Here is a 20,252-nt window from a genome sequence, read left to right on the forward strand (position 1 = left end):
TTACTCCATAAACCCATTCGGCCATAACAAACCCAGAAATTTCAAAAAAAAAAATTATCAATAACCATCACCCCCAATTCGGCCCTTCCACAACCAAAATCCCCAAAATCAATGACACCCAAAAAAATTGTTCCTCTCCCCTCTATTCGGTCCTAGCCAAACAAAAATTCTAGCTATTAACAACATCATCATCCCAAACCATCACCCCAATTTACAAAATCCCCTCTATTGCTGTAAATTTTCACTCCCAATATTAAAGCAACACCCAGTGCCAAACACCAAATACCCAAACCAAATATCCATACCCATAGAACAGAACCCATGTATAGATCAATGGAGAGTTATAGAAAGAATACTGGTGGAGGATGGCCAACCGCCGAACAGAAATCCACGCCGCAGATGCGTCTGAACTTTCTCATTTGGAAATTCTTAGTAAAAGGTGCAATATGAAAAAAACAATTGTTGACTCCTCTCAATTGACCAGTATAGAATCTTTTCTCTAGTTGAACGTGTAGCCATATGCTCAAAGGTTTCTCAAGCCGGCACAGATTTCCGAAAAAGAGAGAACGGATTTGAAGTCGCTCGGCTTTCAGAGTTTGTTAGCACAATTCAACCACGCGTTTGAAGACATTGGTTAAACGGTACGTTTTGGTGAAAAAAGAAACAATGATTGCGTCGTCTTCAACCTTTAATTTCCTATTTTCCTCTTAGACCTAGTTATTACAGAACGTTTGAAACAATGGTAGAAGGAAAATCACGAATCCATGAGTCGTGAATTTCGATCATCCTGGAAACAATTTGCCCCCTGATAAGTGGCTGGGGGTGGGCAGCCAAGGCATCAAGAGAAATTTTTTCAAAGGTAAGAAAATTTTTTGGGAGGTGAGGAGGGGCATTTGACCCCTCTCGACCCCCTGTTGAGGTTATAATTTGGGATTGAATTGAGAGTGAGTGAGAATTTCTGATCAGTATAGAAACAAAACTTTTCTTTCCATTCACTTTTGTTTTTATTCTCAAAACAAAAACATTAACAAATAATCTAAACACAAAAGAGTCAAAATTATTTTCACTTTTATATCACATTATAACACCATTAATTTAAGAAAAAAAAAATTAAAAACACGTTTCAAAACACATTAACAAACAGAACTATTAACTTAGGCATGAACGATCCACAGTCCTTTTGTCTTAGGAGCAAGCAGGCTGTGTATTAATCATAACTCTCAGCGGTGTTGTTACCGCATGTAAATGCTTTGTAATGGATGAGCCGAAGCAATGAGAAAAAACTTAATTTTTTGTGATGATGTTTATTTTAGTTGATTTTTTAATTGTTTTGGAGTGAATAAATAAAGTTAAAAATTACAGTTTTCTGTTTCTGTTGTAATTAAGTTCTTTCCTATACAAATGCTTGAATGTTTAGTTATGGTTATTTGGGATTGAATTTAAAGTAATTGAGAATTTCTTAGTGTGGCATGTTCAAATGTGCATACCCAATAGCCTAAAAAGTAGTAGAGATAAGTATTGATGAGAAAAAAAACACAGCCCTACAACTGCAAGTGGTGCTGATGAACTTTATTGGATTGTGGAAATCTTGTTCTTTGATTCTTTGATTCTTTGTCTTTCTTTTTTTTTTTTCTTGATAGAAACTAGAAAGAGAGAGTTTTGGAATATTCCATTGGCTCCTTGAATGTGGCCAATTATGGTGGACTCCAGTCAAAGTAGAAAGCTGAGACGCGCATAATTTGACGAGGGAGAAGACTTGTAAAGAAGTCTGAATTGTTGAAGAAAAGCATGCCCATGCGTAGCACAAACGTCCCATCTTCTTCTTACCAGTTTGAACTTCTTGCAATTTGCACCTTAGAAGACTCCTCAAGCTTTCACACAACAAACCGATTACTTCTGCGTTTCAGACCTTCGCTATCTTTGCTTCCTTCCCTGATTCATTCCTTTCAACAAAGAAAGCCACAAACAGCCACTACTTCCTCAAAGCATGCAGTTTTGAATCCTTGGAATAACAACTTTTGAGACTGCCCGAGCTTTCACACAAGATTCCATTCACTTTTACATCGTTTTCCTGATTCATTCCTTCCTAGCTACCAAGAAAACCATGAACACAGGAGAGTCGTCGTCGTCGTTTGTTTCTTCAGTCAAGAAAGTGGGAGAGCTCCTTCTCCCTCCCTTCATTCAATCACTGTGGGATCAATTGGTGGTTCCCGAGTTTTTGGACTTCGTACGCGGAGCAGGACTTGAAGAAAATCTTGACAAGTGGAGGAAAACGCTGTCAAGAATTCAGACAATGCTTGATGATGCGGAGGAGAAGCAACACAGTGACAGGGCTGTGAAAGAGTGGTTGGATGATCTCAGAGACTTGGCTTACGATCTCGACGACATTGTGGATGAACTCACCATTGAAGCATCGGCGGCTGAAAATCAGGATCCCCCAAGTAAGTTACGGAAAACCACCTCAGTCGTTTCTTGGTTTACTCGTTTTACTCCAAGTCGTTTTAAGATCAATAGAAGGCTGGGATCAAAGATAAAGGAGATCACTGATCAATTCAATGATATCGAGACACGGAAAAATCAACTGAATTTGAAAGAAACTGCTGATGAGAGGTCAAACAGAAGGAGATGGACACCGGCGCCAACTTCTGTAATGAATGATAGTCATATTTATGGCAGGGAAAAAGATACAGAGGCTATGCTTGAATTGTTGCTAGGTGAAAAATATAGTGAGGCTGGAGTCTCTGTGATTCCTATACTTGGCATGGGAGGTATAGGAAAGACAACTCTTGCCCAGCTTTTATTCAATGATGAAAAAGTGCAAAGCTTTTTTGAATTGAAAGCATGGGCTTGTGTTTCTGAAGACTTCGATGCTGCTAGGGTAACAAAAGCAGTTCTAAAATCTGTCAGTACCTCTGCAAGCTGTGATGACAATGATCTGAATTTGTTGCAAGTCCAACTCCAGGAAAAACTGAAAGGGAAGAAGTTTTTAGTCATTCTTGACGATCTATGGAATGAGAACTACCATGAATGGACTATCCTAAGTGCTCCTTTCCTAGCAGGAGCTCCTGGAAGTAGGATTGTCATAACAACTCGCAATCAAGGAGTTTCATCAACGACAAGTACCATTGAAGCCTACTGTTTGGAAGTGTTGTCAAATGATGCTTGTTTGTCTGTATTTACCCAACATGCACTAGGGGCAAGCAACTTCAGTGCCCATCCAAATCTTAAAGATGTTGGTGAAAAAATCGTTAAAAAATGTAAAGGCTTGCCTTTGGCAGCAAAGACCCTCGGAGGCCTCTTGCGCACTACGTTGGACCGTTATGAATGGGAATGTGCACTAAATAGCAAGATATGGGATATACCAGAGGAAAGAAGTGGAATTGTTCCAGCTCTTATGTTGAGCTACCACCATCTACCTTCACATTTAAAGAGATGCTTTGCGTATTGTTCAATACTTCCGAAAGACTATGAATTTCAAGAGCAGCAACTGGTTTTGTTATGGGTGGCAGAAGGTCTAATTCAGCGACAACGAGATAAGCAAATGGAAGATTTGGGTAGTCAATATTTTCGCGATCTGTTGTCGAGGTCATTTTTTCAACAATCAAGCACGAAGGAATCAAAATTTCTAATGCACGACCTTATCAATGATTTAGCCCAATGGGTTGCAGGAGATATATGCTTCAGAATGGAGGATAGAATTGAGGGCATCAACAAAGGAGAATTTTCCATAAAAGTTCGGCATTTGTCTTATTTGGGTGATCGTTATGATGGCCCTAAAAAGTTCGAGGTTTTTTCTAAACTCAAATGTCTACGAACAATTTTGCCTCTTATGCTACCTAATATGGGGTATTGTTATTTGACTCATAATGTTCCTCTTAAATTGTTGTCGAAATTACCATGTTTAAGAGTGCTCTCTTTGAGTGGGTACCGCATAGTTGAGCTACCGAATTCAATTGGTGAGTTGAGGCATCTACGGTATCTTGACCTCTCTCACACTCGAATTAGAGGTCTACCTGAATCAACAACCACTCTCTGCAACTTACAAACATTGATATTGGAAAGTTGTTCTTATATAAAGGAATTGCCTTCGAATTTGGGAAAACTGGTCAACTTGCGCCACCTCAACATTCTCAATGCAAATAAACTGGAAGGGATGCCTCTTCAAATAGGCAAATTAACTAATTTGCAGACATTGTCTAATCTAATTGTCAGAAAAGGCATTTGCTTCGCGTTAAAAGAGTTAGGTTATTTGTTGCATCTTCGAGGGACACTCATTATCTCAAGATTGGAGAATGCCATTGAACCCAGGGATGCACGCGATTCAAAGTTAATTGAAAAGCCCGATCTCAATGAGTTGTGCTTGGAATGGAGCGCCCATGTGGATTGGTCAAAAGATAGAGCAAGCGAATTAGACCTACTTAACGTGCTACATCCAAACAAGTCTTTGAAAGAGCTCACTATCAGGCGCTATGGTGGTATAGAATTTCCGACTTGGTTAAAAGGTCATTCATTTCCTCATTTGGTGCTCTTAAGGATTGAAAACTGTAAAAAGTGCACATCATTGCCACCAGCGGGCCAACTACCATCACTTAAACACCTTTTCATCGTAGGCATGGCTAGTGTAAAGAATGTTGGTAATGAGTTTTATGGGGCTAGTTGTTCACAACCTTTTGAATCCTTAGAAACTTTGTATTTCAAGGATATGGAAGAATGGAAGAGCTGGAGCCCTGATGGAGAATTCATATGCCTGCGTAAGCTTTCTATTAGAAATTGTCCCAAACTGATGGGGAATTTTCCAAACCACCTTCCCTCACTACAAAATGTTGTTATAGAAAGATGTGAGCAGTTGGTGGTTTCAATTTCAAGCTTTCCAGAGCTTTGCAAACTAGAATTTGAGAATTCAACAGGGGTGGTGCGCAAAAGTAAGGTGGACTTCACCTCACTAGACTCTAAGTCTCTTTCAAGAATTTCGGACTTTACATGTCCAAGAGTTGGGTTTATGAATGTAGAATCTCTAAGTATTGCAAATTGTGAGGAGCTAACGCCATTATGGTCAAATGATGTGGGATTACTAAAACCCCTCCCCCGTCTTAGTTATATGATCGTTGATAACTGTAAAAAACTAGTTTCTTTGGTGGCAGAAGAAGTAAAAGATCAGCCACAACAGGGTATGTCATCCACACGCAATGACATGAAATCTTTACCCAAGGCATTGATTTACAACAGCAAATGTCTTGAGCATATTTATATTAATAATTGTGATTCACTGACCCACATTGCAACAGGCCAACTACCTCCAACTCTAAAACAGCTACAAATATGGCATTGCAAGAATATACGGATTTTGCTGGACGAGAATGATACCAACAGTTGCAGTAAGAGCACACCTCTTCTTGAGTACTTGCGTATTTGTCAATGTCCATCCCTTAAATCCTTAACATCCAGCGGAGAATTACCTGCAACACTTGAACAGGTCATTATTTTGGAATGTGGAATGCTGGAGTCAGTGGCAAAAAGCTTCCATCAGAACTCTTCTCTTGAAATAATTTACATTTTGACTTGTAAAAACCTTAAATCCTTACCGGACGAAGGATTGCTCCCATGCAACCTTAGAGAGCTGAGGATTTTCGGTTGTGAGAAAATGCGGGCCCTACCCAATTGCATACACAGCATCACCTCTCTTCGAGAATTGAAGATAGAAAAATGTCCAGGTGTGAAATCCTTTCCGGGAAAAGGCTTTCCCACCAACCTAACATCACTTGAAATCAGAGATTGCAACATCACTGAGGCCTTGCTTGAGTGGGGGTTGCAAAAGCTTACCTCTCTTCAATATCTTGAATTTCGAGGTGGATGTCCGCATCTGGTATCATTTCCAGAAATGACGTTGTCTGCCTCTCTAACCACCCTCCACATCAGAAACTTGCCAAATTTGAAATACTTATCGTCAGAAGGCTTTCGATACCTCTCATCTCTTAAAACACTACAAATTGGTTGGTGCGAAAAGTTGTTGTCCTTTCCAGATGATGGTCTGCCTCCCTCTCTAACCGGCCTCTACATCAGAAACTTGCCGAATTTGAAATACTTATCTTCAAAAGGCTTTCGATACCTCTCATCTCTTAAAACACTAGGGATTGGATGGTGCGAAAAGTTGATGTCCTTTCCAGATGATGGTCTACCTCCCTCACTCTTGCATCTTCACATCGTTTGCTGTGAAATGTTCACATCCTTTCCGAAGAATGGTCTGCCTCCCTTACTCCAGCAACTTCATATTAAAAACTGTCCTCTGCTGAAAGAACACTGCAAGAAAGATCAAGGACGAGAGTGGTCCAAGATAGCCCACATCCCTTGCGTTCTAATTGATGGTATGTTCATCTATGACCCAGAACGAGAAGAGCAGAATCAGCCCATATATCCTGTATTCAGAACCTTCGCAGAGGATTTTTTTTATTCAGAGGCGTAAGACAACTCTTTGGTTGGGGCTCTTCTTTGATTTCCAATGCATTCATGGTCTCCATTCCCAGAATGGGGGGCTCTTTTGATTGTCTTCTAAATGTTGGCGTCGGAAAGACCCTCTTGCTTTTGTTCTTGTTGGTTTGGTGAATGTGTGAGTATTCTCGTTGGAGTTGACGGCATCGTAAATGTTTGTTAAAATGCCCAAGTGACCAAGCAGCGAGAGAAGGCTTTTGACAATTGAGTTTTTCATTACTAATTGCCGCGTTGCTGATGATTACAGATTTGCGAGAATCATTTAAAAAAGGTATGTGACTGGATATTTTCTTCTTTCTTTGTATTGTTTCCGCCTCAATCAAAGAATAAATTAATGGACACAAGAATAGTATACATTTTTCTAGTGAACTGAGATTGGTGAAATGTTTTTTTGTGAGTAGTTTTGCGCCAATAGCAACAGAAAATCATATTATCAAGCTTTTTCCAATATGTTTTAGATTTGGACCAGAAAATGGAAAAATATCTCATTCTGGTCTTTTATCTGTGTGCAAAATAATGAAATGCATTCCATTGCATTGGTGTTATCAATGAAAATATGAATAAATAACATCTTAATTACATGGGTCACTGTCTCTATAATCTTATTTGAGGGAAAAGAATCAGTTCTATTTGAGAGAGGGATTGAACAAAAAATCAGTTCTATTTGAGAGACTCTTTGTGTATATTCTGTTTATATTTGTTTGTGTGAATATTTATGATTTTCATTGATTTTTTAGGTGTTGAATTGCAGATTGTAAGAGGTGTGGACTTAAGATGGTAATATATCTCCTCGAGGGCGACCCAAAATTCTTTCGAAGCTGCCGATGGCCAGGTTTCTTTTTTCCATATATGTAAATGTTGTGTGGGAGATTGAACGTTGTCCTGTTTATTGTAGTAATTACGATCACTTTGCGATGATTTGATTTCTACCTCCATTCCAAAATGAATTTCTTGGTTTCAAATCAAGCAATTTTGTTTGAAGAATGGTTGCAATACTCAAAACGATTTTCCCAATATCATAGGTGGGGCACCCAATTTTCAGTTTTAGATTTATGCTTCTATTTAAGCAAGAGTTGTGGTATTGTAGAAATAATTGGGGAACTTGATTAATAACAATTCCAGCGTATTATGGGTTAATGGTGAGACTCCTAGAAGGCCTACCTCTTTCAAGCCCCTATAAATTTGTAAATCTGTTTGTAAGCCCTACCAATCAGCACTGTGAATCCCCATTAATATGTTATTGTTCACGGTTCCACCCCCAATGCCCTTTTTATTTTATTTTTTGGGTGAGTCATGAAGTCATAGAATTACTTTCGTCTTGAGGGATTTGATGTGCAGAGAACATGAATGGACCTTTTTCCGTTGAATTTTTTTATTTTTTTATTTTTAAACTTTATACTAGCAAGTCAACGAGTGCAGTTTGAAAGAGTATTTGCTTAAGGACTGTCATAGCAAACCGAAAGCTTTATTTGGTAATGTTGCTTATACTATCTGCTTTTGTCCAGGAGGGAGACACAAGTGCACGAGAATGTTGGACGTTTAGATGACTTGAATCTAGTAAAATCAGCACCTCAAAACCAACCTGAAAATCAGCAAAGGACTCCATATTTCCTGCTGACCAGCCCTCTTACAGCAGCAACAGCTACTCGTCATACTAGCAGCCTGCAGCATCTCTTCTCCTGGATTCCTGCTCCATGTCTTCCGGATGCATCTCTACACCTCAAACTCAGCACACATCTTTTTCCTTTTTTGTATCTTATAATGTTTTCTATGTTTTCCTAGGATGTAAACCTTGTATTGATATCCCTTAAAACTCTTGTACGTGTTGCTCTATAAATAAAATGCAGTTCACTGGTTTTTGGTCAATGCAACCAAACCAGTTCTTCCACCAATTCTTTCAGTAGGTGGGACTCAACCGGTTTCTCCTTGTGTTTCTAAAAGGTTTGGAACTCCTTCATCCGTATGGGTTTCCAATTTCCATGTGTCCTTGTTAGACTTGTACTAGGAGAACCTCGTCAGCCTCTATAAATAGAGAAGTCATGGTGCACAACGGAAAAGACATCCACCAAAGGCAAAGGGATTTCTTTGTCCTCTCATAACTTAGTGTACTAAAGCATTTTGTATGAGAGTTAGATATGGGTGTAATGGGATTTTGGGTTTTGAGTAATTTTCTCCCTGTAACCATATTCATAGTAAATTTTTTCCTAATTGCTTCCGCCAGTGGACGTACCTCATATTGAGGGAACCACTTAAATCTTGGTGTCGTGTGTGATTGATTTAATTTTGTTGTCTTCTTATTTTTCACATTTCATGGGTATTGGGAAATAGGATAAATTTTCTAACTAGTGCACGAAAAGAGATGCTTAGGAGGTAAAGTAAAGATGCAATCAGGAATATTGTGGCTTAACAAGCACGTAGATGTAGGCTTGTTAAACCGAACCGGCCACTTTAAATTTTAGTGTCATATGGGATTAGATTATTTTTATTTTGGAATCCTGAAATTTATTGTCTCAACAAATTTATCTCCCTTAATTTGGGAGCAGCTGAGTTTTGTTAATTCCCTCGTACTAAACAAGGATTGGTAGGTCCTAAAGCTTTTTTTTATGAATGCAAAAGCAAAATGTAATTCATTGGTTACAGTGAACCTTCATATTATGCAAGGTAAATAAGATTAGCAATTTGTGTATGTATTGTAAAAAAAGCTTACGATGTTAATCAGTGTTCTGTATATTGGTCAGGACTAGAAATATATTTCACATTCTTTAACGAAATGGTCGGGAAAGACATGTTCCTAAACCAACCGATCTTGTTCACTTCATTTTGGACATTGATATCATGATTATCTTTGTTTAACCATCTGAATTACGGATGGCATTTTCAAGCCAATTCAGCCAATTATATCTATATGTAGATATTATCAAACCATATTCAGCTAATGTGATTTAGGGATGTCTTCAGTTTTTAATTTGAAAAAAATGTTTTGATATTACGTAAGAGTTAAAAGTGGTTTTGTATTTTTAAGAATGTTTAATGTTTTAGTTGTTTGTTAATATTTTTATTTTAAAAAATACAATAAAAGGCAGATAACAAAAGTTTTATCAAACAGAGCTACTAGTCCATCAAATAGATTAAATTGGTGATTTTCTTCATACAAATTTTTGACATCCATTATAAAAGTATTTTTAACCTTCTCACCATCAAATCCTTTGCCAATAACCGTGTACGTTAAGTAGAAGTGTTTATAATAAATGAGGTAGGCATCGACAAGATTTCAATTCCGTTGATAAAAGCGTGTGAATCAGAAACGCTCGGAGTGAAGGTTATGTTCAACATCTGATCTTCCTCGATGCTGATAAAGTATTCTCTCAGTAAGGTATCCGCCTTAAGTGAAGGGCTGAAATTGCTAAGAAGAGTAAAAACTCCCGCTTTGACAGAGAATCGGGCTATAAAGCTATCAATTTTGGGGTACGAAGCCGGGTTGAAGTATGGTCGAATGCATTTTTGGCCGGCAGTGACCGGGATAATGTAAGTGAATGCGGAGAAAGAGAGCCTGGCAGAGGTATAGGGTATTTGGGCACCAGAGGGGTTGTAGTTGCTTTTGAGGCGGCTAGCCAATCACCCCTTTTCTAACCCAATTCTAGGTACATCATGCCCAAAACAACAAAATTACAATCAAAACATAATATCAAATAATAGTGTCTTTACATCCTCATATCATTATAACTCAACAGGACATAAACAAACAGTGCTTTAAAACAAATATTTGTTATATATCAACATGCACCAAGTCCAAGATCCCTCAAACCTAATCATCAACACAAATTGTAGTTAAACAAGCTTATATAATCTATAAATTAGATAACATAAAAGTGAGCAAGTCTTCTTTTAGAAAATTAACCATGTCTAGCTATGAAGAAAAAAAGAATATTTTACTAGACCTCAAAGCTCATTGGTTATGTAGAAGATGGCATCTCAAACCCTCTTAGTGTGGATGCGCTTTTCATAATAGTTAAATAGACAAGTTATGTGATTATCGATGGAAAAAATGACGAATGAGTTCCTAATTACACTTTGCAATAAGTTCCTTTTTATGGCGACAAGTTAATTTGCCAGTACGACCAAGAGTATCAAGTTGAGAGGGATATTGGAGAGGGCAGTTGGGAAGTGAAGAGGTGCAGAGAGAGGGTAGGTTAATGACGTCGAGCAGAATTAAAATTGTTTTGACAAAGTATGATAGAAGCAAAAACTAAAAATTGAAAATTGAAAAGGAAATTCAGAAAAATAGAAAATAACAAATAGGAAAGAGAAAGATCGTAATTACCCCAAATAAGTAAACACAGAAATAACTCTAAAAGACTTAAATTTAATTAATACTTCAAAACTTGATTGAAAAATAACAAAGACTAGATGCTTTTATATAGGCTAGGTACTTCATAATTTAACAAGAAAAATGAAAAGAAATCTTAATGAGAAAAGGAATACATAATCTTAATGGAAAATGAAAACTCAATCCTTATTTGAAAAGGAAAACTAAAACACACATGCATAAAATAAATTTACCCTAAAGTCAATCTTTTCATGCATCAGTCTCCCCATGTTGGAAACAGGGACGGAACTAAGGGGGCCGGTAGGGGCCATGGCCCCCCTCAATTCCAAAAAAGAAAAAAAAAATTAGGTAAAAAAAATTATAAAGAAAAAAAAATTTGAGCCTATTGGCTCCTACTAACAAATTTTTTTGACCCTTGGCCTATGGCCATAAGAGCTTCTGGCTCCGTTCCTAGTTGGAAAAAACTCGTCCTCAAGTTCAAGTCGTCTTTGTCAGCATCTACAAAACATGGAGTCAAGTGTTTTACGTTGAACACATTAAAGGCCTTTAAATGACTTGGAAGACGTAGCCGGTATGCATTCATTTATCTTTTGTAGAATCTCACAAGGTCCAAGCGGATAGCGGTTATGTGTGGACAACAAATGCGGACGGTTATTATCCACCTACATTTTTACTCCTAATTCTTGGTTTGATTTGGAATGTGTGATTTGAAAAAATAGCAATTGTAGTTTTAAAAATTGCAATTTGAAAATGTAATGAATCAAAATTGAAATTGATTCTAACATTTCCAATTTAACCGATAGAATTTCAAAATCGTAACATTTCCAATAAAAATAGTAAAGTAAATGAATTTCATTTATGCCAGTCCTCAGCTTTCTATTTTGAGTGGAGTCCACCGTACTTGGCCACATTCAAGGCCGGGAACCAACGGCAACGGAATCCAAAGCTCTCAGCTCTCTTTATAGTTTCTACCAAGAAAAAAAAAAAAAGAAAAAAAAGAAAAAAAAAGAAGATAAAGGGGGGAAAGAAATAATGTCCCAATTTATTTCTCAAATTTGTTCATAAAATAATATGGTGTCACAATCTTATGAAATAGTGACACATTTTTTAAAATGATATATAATATATATAAACCAACTCAATTTCTAGCTTTCTCAAAGTTGTTAAACATCTATATATATTGGTTTATACAATCTTATTGCATAAAACTGTGACACATCATTTAGAGAATAAATTTGAGAGAGAATTTGAGTATGCACATTTGAGCACGCCACACTAAGGCTACACATACGATTTCCTCAAAAATAAAAATGCTACACAGACTAGTAAAATGCACATGCTTTATTTAAAATACATGTAAAAATCATATGTTTTTCAATCATATATGTGTCACAATTATTATTATTATTAATTTTTTTGTAAGTACGTATCACACTATTAAATTTTCAATTACTTTCATTTCAATCCCAAATAACTTCGATCAACTAAACATTCAAGTATTTGTATAGGAAAGAACTTACGTCTGGACATGAAAACTGTAATTTTTAACTTTATTAATTTATTCACTCCAATACAATTAAAAAATCAACTAAAATAAACATCGTCACAAGAAATATCATATCTCCAACGAACTACAAATTAAGATTTTCGTCATTGCAATTGCTTCAGTTCATCCATTACAAAGCATTTACACTAAGAACAACACTGAGAATAATGATCAATATACATCCTGCTTGCACCTAAGACAAGAGGACAGTGGATCTGTCATGCCTAAGTTAATATAATGATTCTGTTTGTTAATGTATTTTTTAATTTTTTTTTTTAAAGGTGTTATAATATGATATAAAAGTGAAAATAATTTTGACTATTTTGTGTTTAGATTATTTGTTAATTAATATTTTTGTTTTCAGAATAAAAAACAAAAGCAAATGGAAAGAAAAGTTTAACAAATGTCCTTTACCCATATATACTTTGTATATCAGTTTGCTCGATTTATTTGAAATATTTAAACAGTATTTGCAATCAAACAAGTAACAAGAATATATTTTTAGATGAGTTTTTTATTTAAAAAAAAATAGGAATTTAAATTCATTTCCATGAACACATTCCTTTCATTTTATTTATTTATTTATTTTTTTTCATTTCTCTAAGAAGAAAAGTCAACAATTTTTTTTTTCCTTATACCAAACAACTTTTTTTTTCACTTTTCTCATTCAAAAAACTCAACAAGCTCAAACTTGAGCTCGCCCAAACTTTTAACGAATAAAACTTAAACACAAATTTCATAACTCGACTTGACTCGATTCCAGTCTTACTAGGTAAGTATATTATTTGTACAAGTAATAAATTGTACGAATGTAAGAATATCATATATGATGGTATTAATAGCCGTTGGACCAAAGCCTTGGCTACAGGTCATTTGACACGTCAAGAACAAGTCCATCACCATCGCAAAATGAAGAAATAAAATAATTTAGAGTAATTTTAGTTTTCACATTTATTTATTACATATATATTATATGGCCAGACTAACATGACATATTTTAAATGATTTTTTTTAAAAAAAAAAAATAACTGAAAAAAAAAAATCACTTAAAACACATTGTCAAGAGTGTAACATAATGTTTAAATGGGTATTTGTAAGTTTTTTTTTTTTTTTTTTCTCTCTAAACAGTTCTTAAAATTTTTAATTATGGTATTAATAGCCATTTGGTCCAAAGCCTTGGCTACTGGTCATTTGACACATCCACCACCTCCAGTCATGAGAGGTGGTCGGCACCACCTTTGATGGTGGCTTGTAGGCCACCCCACCCTTTTTTTTAATACATATATAAGTTTTACATTTACAAACGTTTTTTTTTATTATTATTAAGAGTGACACGTGTCGTCCCTTTATTGGCACTGTCGTGCACCTAACAAATCCGTCAAATGTTTTAACGGAATTTGACTCCAAAAACTAAATTGTATTTTTAGCGTACCCTATAAACTTCTAAATTCACTTTAATACGATCGGAAGTGATTTATAAATTAGATAAACTACATAGACTGATTTTACATTTATTGATTGTAGGTGACACTAGGTCCCTCACCTGCAATCAATAAGACTCAGATTTTGGTGTGAAATTAAAGCTTAAGAAAGCCTGCAATCTCATCTTCTCCAGCTGTTTGCAATTGCCATCCACATGCACCTTCCTTTCTCATTTAGTTGCCCATCACCTTTGATAACGACTTGCCATCTACCAAAATTTTGACGTCGACGAAGACTTGAGACTTTTCTTTTTTATTTTTGGGGTTAAATAAATGTGAAATCCTAAATGGTGAAGCAAATATTACTTCTTAACAAATAATAAATCTTAATATTTTATTTATTGTTTTAAAATTCTCATTATTTTTCAGGTATTCTTTGTGGAAAACTTGTTTTTGTAATCACAATAAGATCGATACGCCAAACCTTCGGGTTTGACAACTGAAAACATACTAACATACTATGTAGCTTTTTTCCCCCCCCCAAAAAAAAAAAAAAAAAAAAAAACCTGCAACTTAAATGGAAGATATTTCAAAATGCTTGAGCGTAATATCTATTCACAGCCTAATCACTTTTTTCTGTTTGTTCCAATAACATGTGTTGGGGAAATTATCATCCCCTAAGCAAATGAGCTTATACCCGAACTAGGGCCTAGTTGATCTTGCTGGCCCAACCCACTCAGTCACTAGGGCTTAACAGAGTCCTATAACACCTTGAAGGCTATATTTGGAACACATGGAATAAATACATTATTCCATGAGGAGTAAGTATCACACTCTCCCACTCAACCTCTATCTCATCACACTATGGGTCCCACTCAGCCATGATAGGAAGGTGGAACAATGCGGTTGAAAACTATGCGCCTATAAATAGACCGCTACTCCAGATACAAAACACACTCTGATTATATACTGAAAATATACAAAAATTCCCGACTCTCAATACTCTCCAAAATTGTCCACTGACTTAGGCATCAGAGAGGGGTCGTCAGGACACTCCCTTTGACGTATTGTTTGTTCTTATTTGCAGACTATGAAGAACACGGCGAATCAAAGATCCACACGTCACCAGACTGAAAACTGTTCTAACATTCTAACAGTTTGGCGCCATCTGTGGGAATGAGGAGAAACTCCTCAAAATCATGCAAATCTTCTTACAACTGCTGTGCCGACAATGCCGTTCATCTTTGCCAAATTCACATATAAGTCCATGATTTGTTTTGCAGACATCACTATTTATTGCGATTCATAAAATTCAATCATGCTTCATAAAAAAAAGGGATAATTGCACCGGAGGTTCCTGTGGTATACCATAATTATTTTTCACTCCCTATGGTTTAAAAAGTTCACTGGAGGTCCTCGTGATATGCAATAATTACAAATCGATCCCTGGCGTCAAATTCTGTTAAAATTTTTAACAGATTCCGTCAAATGCCACGTCAGCGCCACGTGTCGTCATCTTATTGGTGACACGTGGCGCTGACATGTCTAATTTTAATAAAATAATATAAATTTATTAAAAAATAAATAAAAAATACTTATTTTTTTAAAAAAAAAAAACAAAAAACAAAAAAAAAAAAGAAAAAAACAAAAATGGGAAAGGGGTGGCCTGGCCACCCCCAAAAGGGGTGGCCAGGCCACCAACAGCCCATGGGGGTGGCCGCGCGCCACCCCCAGAGGCCGCCGGCGGTGGCGCGCGGCCACCCCCAGTGGCCGGGGGTGGCGCGCGGCCACCCCCAGGCCATTGGGGGTGGCCTTCGGGCCACCCCTAGATCTTCTAAGGGTGGCCCGATGGCCACCCCCGGCCACTGGGGGTGGCCGCGCACCACCCCCAGAGGCCACCTGGGGTGGCGCGCGGCCACCCCCAGTGGCCGGGGGTGGCCATCGGGCCACCCTTAGTAGATCTAGGGGTGGCCCGAAGGCCACCCCCTGGGCGCGGCCACCCCCGGCCACTGGGGGTGGCCGCGCGCCACCCCCTGCAGCCACTGGGGGTGGCGCGCGGCCACCCCCAGTGGCTGGGGGCGGCCAGGCCACCCCCAAAGGGGTGGTTGGGCCACCCCTTCAGCTTTTTTTTTTGTTTTGTTTTTTTTTTTGAATTTTTTTTATAAAAAAATAAGTATTTTTATTTATTTTTTAATAAATTTATATTTTTTATTACGATAGACACGTGTCGCCATCTTATTGGCGACACGTGGCGCTGACGTGGCATTTGACGGAATCTGTTAAAAATTTTAACAGAATTTGACGCCAGGGATCGATTTGTAATTATTGCATATCACGAGGACCTCCAGTGAACTTTTTAAACCATAGGGAGTGAAAAATAATTATGGTATACCACAGGGACCTCCGGTGCAATTATCCCTAAAAAAAAATAGCACATTACTGGTATGCAGATTTGCTAGACTTTGCTATATATGTTGAACTTGCAAACATGTAAGCATTTGCGTAATATTCCTCTTCTTAAACCATAGAAACATGAGACAAGATCAAAATTTGAGACATCGATCAGTTGGAATTGTGCTTCTCTCCTGATATTTGATGTTCTTTATTGGCACTACAAGACAAATTATTGGGCTTTATAAAAGATGGGGAAAATTGCACCGTTAGTCCCTGTGGTATTCCATAATTATTTTTTACTCCCTGTGGTTTAAAAAATTACTGGGAGATCCTTGTGGTATGCAATAATTACAAATCGATCCCTGGCGTCAAATTCTGTCAAATTTTTTAACAGATTCCGTCAAATGCCACGTCAGCGACACGTGTCACCATCTTATGGCGACACGTGTCCAATCTTAATAAAAAAATAAAAATTTATTAAAAAATAAATAAAAATAATTATTTTAAAAAAAAAAAAAAAAAAAAAACTCTGGGGGTGGCGCGCGGCCACCCCCAGGCCACTGGGGTGGCTGCGCGCCACCCCCGGATCTTCCAGGGGTGGCCCGAAGGCCACCCCCTGCGGCCTCTGGGGGTGGCGCGCGGCCACCCCCAGTGGCTGGGGGCGGCCAGGCCACCCCCAAATGGGTGGCCAAGCCACCGTTCAGTTTTTTTTTTTTGAATTTTTTTTTTTTTTAAAAAAAAAAATAAGTATTTTTATTTATTTTTTAATAAATTTATATTTTTTTTTATTAATATGGACACGTGTCGCCATAAGATGGTGACACGTGTCGCTGACGTGGCATTTGACGGAATCTGTTAAAAAATTTGACAGAATTTGACGCCAGGGATCGATTTGTAATTATTGCATACTACAAGGATCTCCCAGTAATTTTTTAAACCACAGGAAGTAAAAAATAATTATGAAATTCCACAGGGACCAACGGTGCAATTTTCCCTAAAAGATGAGTGCTGGCCTGAACTTTTTAAGCCTTGATCTCACGTAAAGATTCTTAGCCCATGCCTTTCCTTTTATTAGAAACAGATTTTTAGTCAAGAAAGATATATCTCTAGATCAGGTTTTCTAGCATCACAATTAGGGGTAATTACATTTTCCCCCCATGAACTATCAAAAAATGCGCGATGCCCCCATGAACTACCAATTCGACCAAAATAGAACATTCAACTACCAAAGATAACCATTTTCCCCCCTTCCGTCAGTCACACGCCGTTTTATCCTCATTTTCTTCCTCTTTTCCCCTATGAACTACCACCATCTTCCTCTTTTCCCCCCATGAACTACCATCATCTTCCAACATGCCCCATATAAAACGGCACATGACCCGTTGACCGTTTATTTTAACCCCTTTGACTGATGGAAGGGGGGAAAATAGTTGTCTTTGGTAGTTGAATACTCTATTTTGGTCGAGTTGATAGTTCATGGGGGTATTGCCCATTTTTTGGTAGTTTATGGGGGAAAAAGTTAATTACCCCTCACAATTAATTGTTGACAACAAGGCATGTACTCATCTATAGTACCAGCAAGGTGCTTTGTTAACACTCGATAAAAAAAAAGGAGAAAGAAGAAAGGCGTCTATTTTCCCTCTCTCAAGGAGAAAGTCTTGCCCGGTGAAGGCGCACAAAGATGCTTTGTTTATACTTTGGTGCAGAAATAAAGGTTACCGGGAGGAACATGCGCTTCTCCAAAAGCAACATTCCGAGTCCAACATATATAAGCACCTATGAGAGGGAAATTAGGCGACACGTTCCGAGGAGCCCATGCCCAAGTTGCCACCTTTCAAAAGGCACGTCTCGAGGACTCTCCCGAGGAGCCCCATACCGAGTGCCGAGTGACATGTATCAAGGGTCCAAGATGAGAAACTCCAAGTACAATAGCTTAATGCCTCAATGGTCAAAGATGGTTCATCTTCATTGAAAATATACGAGGTAAGTTGCTAATTCAACATTTTTGCCAAACCCATATAGTATGTCTACCTAGGCATTAGCCTCACGTGGAGGAATGGGTAGAAAACAGAGACTGTGCGTGAAATAACAGATATTTTTAATCTATCTGCATATCTTTGGCAAAATATACTGACAGGCCAGCTAGAACATTAAACGAGGGATTTTGCTTTCCCAAGGCAATATTCCCATCATTTGATAAATGCTGAGTGGGAAGATTTTGTTTTGCTAGTAAATTTACTTATGATTCTCTATTTGGCCCCGAGACTTATTCTTTGAACATGTCCGAGCCGAGGATGAAAATGAGAAGCCGTGGAAATCCGAGCCGAAGATACATTCCGAGCCTAAGGTCCAATTTGACCGAGAGTCCAATTTGACAGAGGCTCCAATCCAACCAAGGATAAAATCTGAGCCGAGGATAAATCCCAAGCCCAAGATAAATTTCGAGCTGTGGAAACATTCCGAGCCAAGGGAGCAATTCGATCGAGGCTCAAATCCGACCAAGGATCCAATTTTTCCAAAGGTCCAATTTTTCTGAAGGCTCAAATTCGACCGAGGGTCCAATCCGAGGGCACATTTCAAAGGTCTCTTTCAAGAAGCCCCAATGCACAACTTCATTAGAATATTGAGATAAGTTCACTCTTTGCATTTTCGTTTATGCTAGCCTACTCATAAATTTTTAGACTGTTAAATATATCTCATGCATTGATCGGTGAAATTTAAAATTAGCTTCTCATTGCAACACATAAAAATGATTACACATCAAGTCTAAAAATTGGGGGATACCCACAAAATTTTCCAACTATAGTACAAAACAAATATCCTAAACTTTCATACTTAGCTAAGAATCAGCTAAGTATAAAAGTTGGGGGGTACCAACCCGGTGAAATAGAAAACTGAAACAGAAGACTATATCAAGTCGCATGATTGAATCTTAGTGCAATTTTGCATACTTTGCATTAATAAATTGTTAATTGCTAGATTCTACTGCATATATGCATACCTATGTGCCTTTAAGACAAGGGTGATGCTAATATTTCATACCAAAGGTCTTTATCAAGCGAGATCGAAAAATTCTGAAAAAATGTCCGCTCACGAGCAAAATACCCATACTTTGTCAAGCTTCTCCTATGCAGGTCTTCCTTGGCTACAGAAGTCAAGAGCTCGTCGAGAGAATTTTGATGGCAACCAACTAAAGGTTTGGAACATGCCACTTTGAAGAGCAACCATGAGCTCACTGATGTTGTATTCACGGTAATTGACTCCTTCCCTAAAGCCGTTTGGAAAGAGTTTCTCTCTTTGGCCTAATAACACTAGGTTCCATCGTTTATTTATTCCCCTGATTGTACTAATTTTTCTGCTGCTTTATCAATATTTATAAGACGGTTTGAATCATTACAAACTCATAAGGGATTCATCCCGGAATATTTAAAACTTTAATGTTCATTTGAGATCCAAACGAAAATAGTTTCACATAATTGGATCCTATTATGATAGACATTGATAATGGGTAATACCCAGAATATTCTTTGGAAGACAAGTAGCTTCCAGAAGACCCTGTGTTGCTTACTCACATGTGGCAACTACTTGCAAGGTCTAGGGCTTCATTACCAAATTTTGCTCTACCACGATTCTCAGCTTCTCCACAGCCCTTTTGAATTCTATGCCGCAACGATGGGGGAACATACAACAGCAAAAAAGCTACATTACCCCGAGCTTACGCAACACTCAAAGGAGCTTTAACGTCGCCTCGTTCGGTGACAGCTAGAAGCCTTACAAGAATCGATGATACTTATATGACTCGAATCACGTTGAGGGGATTCGAACCGAGACTTGAATCACGTTGAGGGGATTCAAGTCGGAGAAACTTATATGACTCGAATCACGTTGAGGGGATTCGAGCTGAGACTTAAATCACGTTGAGGGGATTCAAGTCGGATAAATTTATATGACTCGAATCACGTTGAGGGGATTCAAGTCGGAGAAACTTATATAACTCAAATCACGTTGAGGGGATTCGAGCCGAGACTTGAATCACGTTGAGGGGATTCAAGTCGGAGAAACTTATATGACTCGAATC

General features: G+C 37.8%; 2 protein-coding genes and 1 pseudogene across 6 annotated transcripts in view; 2 read left to right on the forward strand and 1 right to left on the reverse strand.

The window, feature by feature from the left end:
* LOC133869764 (putative disease resistance RPP13-like protein 1) lies at nt 1-8,546 on the forward strand. Of its 5 annotated transcripts, XM_062306843.1 has the most exons (5): nt 712-859; nt 1,641-5,168; nt 5,286-6,757; nt 7,224-7,318; nt 7,992-8,546. In XM_062306843.1, exons 2-3 carry the CDS (start codon nt 2,105-2,107, stop codon nt 6,458-6,460), a joined length of 4,239 nt encoding a protein of 1,412 aa, XP_062162827.1. In that variant the 5' UTR covers nt 712-859; nt 1,641-2,104; the 3' UTR covers nt 6,461-6,757; nt 7,224-7,318; nt 7,992-8,546. The 5 variants fall into 5 exon arrangements, with proteins under 5 accessions (XP_062162824.1, XP_062162827.1, XP_062162823.1 ...); XM_062306840.1 differs by lacking the exon at nt 712-859 and adding an exon at nt 1-641 and having other exon boundaries at nt 1,641-6,757; XM_062306839.1 differs by having other exon boundaries at nt 1,641-6,757.
* LOC133869715 (triose phosphate/phosphate translocator, chloroplastic) overlaps nt 1-20,252 on the reverse strand; it is a 42,930-nt gene that overhangs the window by 8,230 nt on the left and 14,448 nt on the right. The gene's annotated exons all lie outside the window — the stretch shown is intronic.
* LOC133868122 (receptor-like protein kinase FERONIA) overlaps nt 6,523-20,252 on the forward strand; it is a 22,317-nt pseudogene continuing 8,587 nt past the window's right edge.

The sequence above is a fragment of the Alnus glutinosa genome, chromosome 5 (assembly GCF_958979055.1).
Source record: "Alnus glutinosa chromosome 5, dhAlnGlut1.1, whole genome shotgun sequence".
Classification (NCBI taxonomy): domain Eukaryota; kingdom Viridiplantae; phylum Streptophyta; class Magnoliopsida; order Fagales; family Betulaceae; genus Alnus; species Alnus glutinosa.